Source organism: Mytilus trossulus, chromosome 10, assembly GCF_036588685.1.
Source record: "Mytilus trossulus isolate FHL-02 chromosome 10, PNRI_Mtr1.1.1.hap1, whole genome shotgun sequence".
Classification (NCBI taxonomy): Eukaryota; Metazoa; Mollusca; class Bivalvia; order Mytilida; family Mytilidae; genus Mytilus; species Mytilus trossulus.
Window position 1 is genome coordinate 42,146,291 of NC_086382.1, and position 4,050 is coordinate 42,150,340.

The 4,050-nt window shown below is 32.2% G+C and overlaps 1 protein-coding gene across 1 annotated transcript; it reads right to left on the reverse strand.

Moving 5' to 3' along the window:
- Positions 1-1,167: 1,167 nt before the first annotated feature.
- Positions 1,168-3,825, reverse strand: LOC134687914 (uncharacterized). Its single transcript, XM_063548371.1, has 2 exons — positions 2,601-3,825; positions 1,168-1,529 (listed from the first exon to the last, which is right to left on the reverse strand). Exons 1-2 carry the CDS (start codon positions 3,823-3,825, stop codon positions 1,168-1,170), a joined length of 1,587 nt encoding a protein of 528 aa, XP_063404441.1.
- Between the last annotated feature and the right edge of the window lie 225 nt (positions 3,826-4,050).

A 4,050-nucleotide genomic window follows, 5' to 3' on the forward strand; every position in this document is an offset into this window, starting at 1 on the left:
AGGATGCATCTTTTGGTTGAACGAGTTGTTTCACAAAAACATATTTTTTTTATATATTAGAACAAAGATGAACTCTATTTTTTAATTACAATATGCTATCAAACAGACCTAGAAAAATCTAATTGCACGTGATTGTTAACTATTTATATGTATGTTTATATCGGGTTAAATGACCGTCAGCAGTCTTTAGGTGTTATCTGCATGGTAAATCAGATGACGTCTAGACAAAAATATACAGAAAATGCTGATACATATTATGGTGTCAATGCATTATCAATTATTCATTTTAGACATTGTAATTTGGATAAATGATTCAGTATGTCATTAATCAAATAAGAGAATTTGAGCCAAATTGGTGAAGATGAACAGCAAATGCTCCTTTAAATGACATCATGATATATTTTGCTCCAAATTTCGTATTGATTTGCACTTTAACCTCAGATTTATAATCTTTTTTTTCTGTCAGAGAATACGAAGTAAAGGATGTCCATATGCAAACTTAAAGGTGGTACATGCATTTTGAAAAGACGGGATGCCAATTTCCTCTACATTTATTTTACTCCCTTGGAAAATTTCGAAAAGTTTCAAAAAGTGAAATTAAATATTGAAATGTACTGTAATTACATAATATGCCCTTTACGTCATTCTTTTACATTTATAAAAGAATTATATTTATTTACTATTTTCTGATATAATGTGAACACAATGCGATGCATAAGTGATTCAACTGAAACGAAATGTTAGTTTTCAGTTCAAATACATCTTGAATCGGAATGATTCATACCACGTATTCTTTAAAATCAGTGTTTCAGAAGTTATAAAAGAAGGGAAAGTTTCGTATTTGTTTATGCAAATATGACCTCAGATGGAGCTCACAATACATTCCAGATATTTTAGTCACACAGCAGAAGTCAGAAACATGTTTAAAATTTTATATTTCACTTTTTTCTAGAAAAATGATCCTACAGATTTGTTTCTCTCAAATTCAATATCACTCAAATCTTTAGATGTAAAATTAAAATATAATTAAATCTAAAATAATGTAAAAAGCGGAAACAATTATCATATACATAATATATATACATAATCTCTATAGTATCTGTTAGGCATCTTTTTCTTCGTTTCTTGATAAAAACGTATCCATTTCTGTCAAAACAATTGTTACACTTAATGCACTCCTAAAGCTTTGAGTATTTCATCAATTGGCGTCACAACGAATTGACCGGAAGTTGATTTTCCAATAAGCATGCCTATACACCCTGAATCCTCTTTCCGGGGGCATATCGCATATATGCATGTGCCAGAATCGCCAGATTGAAAGTCCATATTCTCAATGGTTAGTTGGTTATAAACCGTTATATTGTTCGACAATCTTGCATGAGTTGAATAGCGTATAAAAAGTTCTTTTACCTGTTTTACTTGAATGTCTTTCCTTTGTTCTCCGGTAATAGCCGATAGAGCAACAGCTTTACTTTGTATAACAGCAGGATTGGGCAGCTTGTTTTCATTCAAATAAATTGATTTTATTCCTGGAAGTAATGAAAAGGTAAAGATCGTAAAAGTAGATTTGTTACCTCTAATGATATACATTTTTTTTTAAATGAGGTATATCTACAATTAAGATTAGATATAATACTTTTGTTGATTACGAATGTTCAGTATTTTCCGATTTTTAAGATACGTATTGTTATGGATTGTTTTTGCAATTTTTGTCATTTAACATTAAATGATTGTTATTTTAGAGAAGATACACATTCATCCTTCTAAAAAAGTATGTTTTATATAATCAAAGTGCTAACGTTCGTGAAGAGGCACATCTAAAAACAAGAAGAATGAGACATCAATGTCGTCACCTTAACATCCTAGATTAAATGGTATGTTATTTGTTTTTGTAAAGTGTTGGTCACTTCTTGACTCGTTTCACCCTGTAGTTTCTGAGGACAAGATATCGGATAATGGCAATGGTTTTCATATAAGCGGAACCATATTCGGAAACAAAATACTCCTTACATTATTACTGCCATGATTGATTAACATTTGTTGTCTAATCGTGCGTCATGAAGATTGGGATATACTTAATAAAGTAAGGCACATGGTGATATCGAATTAATCTATTATGTTATGTATGTTTGACTTTTATGTAAAAGAGTAACAAAATATACCAGAGAGAGAGTCATACTCATTGATAGAAAACAAACTGACAACGCCATAGCTAAACATAAAACAGTGGACTTTTATCTGGATGGTATGATGTACTGTGCAGATAATTTTTTAATTCGTGATACTATAAGTTATATGGTTCGCTACTGACCCCCTACGGATCCATAAAGGGTTTGTAAAATCCATAGGGGGTGAGGCCGTATAACAAATTTGTAGGACGCTGGACTTTTCTGCGGCGTTTTGTTGAAAAATTAACAATGAAACACGTGACGGCGTTTAACCAAATCACAACGTGATAATTCATCTGTGGTCCGATAAGACTTGTTATAGTATTCTGCAGCATATTCACTAATATGAAATACATTTCAGTATTGGAACAACATTATGAAATATCGAGACGACATCTTAATAAAAAACTTATAAACAGTAATATAACAAACCCATGCTTTTTAGATTTCTTTTTGTGGATGAGACATTATCTTTCAATACAAGTTTCAGGTTAACCATTGTGTTTGAAATATCTGAGGCAGTTTGAATTAGTAACATCGCAGCATCAACACTTGTTTCTGGTACATTTGTACTTTGAGATTCGATTGGCTCTTCAACTTCAATTTCGGCTATATCTGTCGCAGTTACTGTATCGTAATTCAATGCATGTCGTATCAAGGTGCATTCAACCGGCTCTGATCCTTCGTTTGTCATCTTTCGACACACAAAATGTATATTGTCTTTTTGAAGATCGAGCAAATTGTCTTTCCCAAAAATTACATGAGCGCAAGTGAGAAAAGTATCTGCACCGTAATATTTTACAAATCCACCTAGCGTTCCAGTTCCAGTATCAGATTTCATGTTATCTCCTACTTTCAATGTTGCTGATAGATAAGAACTACCGTTCAACACATCTGTGGGGAAACCTTGAATCTTCAGTGGGAAATGATGCTCTCCAATTGGAACGATACCTTTTCTTTTACAGAATAAATTAACGCAGTCAATCTCTTCTACTTCATGCTTCATTTTCTGATTAAATCCTGTAGATTTCCACTTTGACGGGCAGATCATTGTTAGATTACAGTGGCGTTGGAAGAGATATTTGCCTATACTAGCATGTATTTCGTGATTTACTATACACCCATTTGATTTTACTACTGCCTTGTGAAGTACTGTTTTTGCTTCATTATCTTCTGTTTTGTCTGTAGTTTGATGTATAACTCTAATTGGAAAGCCATAGAATTCTTCGAATTTATCAAATTTAGATTTGCTCTCATTGGTTTCAACAACTATTACTGGAAGTGTGTTAAAACACGGTAAATCCTTATATCGTTGGCTAATTGTTTTATCGCAGTTACATTCTGTTCCCATCCAAATGATGGCATTTTTTGGAATGTTATTTGAAGATTTTCGAAATTTCTTAATTACATCTGCCGACAACTTTGCTATTTGTGAGAAAACTACTTCTTTAATTCCATCCTTTTCTGTAAACAAAGCATTCTGAAAGACTGTACAGAGAATTGGCAAAAGTTCTCTCTCCGGCGAAGTCATCATTAAGCTTTTGCACTTATCTTCATTCCGATCTGCAATTGCCATCTGTAGTTGATTTTCCAAGGCCTTATATTTCGAAGTGGTACCTACAACAGCAATACAGTATATAGATCTCATTAAATCCATATTCATGTGAACTCAAATTTAACTCCGTAGAAAGAGATAGAATAACGCATGGATTGTACGTGTACAATGATTTAAAGGAAAAGAATGTCAAAATTGAAAGTGAAAGAAAGGTAAATAATTTGATTGACTGTTTCGATCCACAAAAAAAATCTTATAAAGGTTAAAATGACAATAAACATACATTTTTAATCTATAATACAAAATTTAACAGACCTATAAAAATCC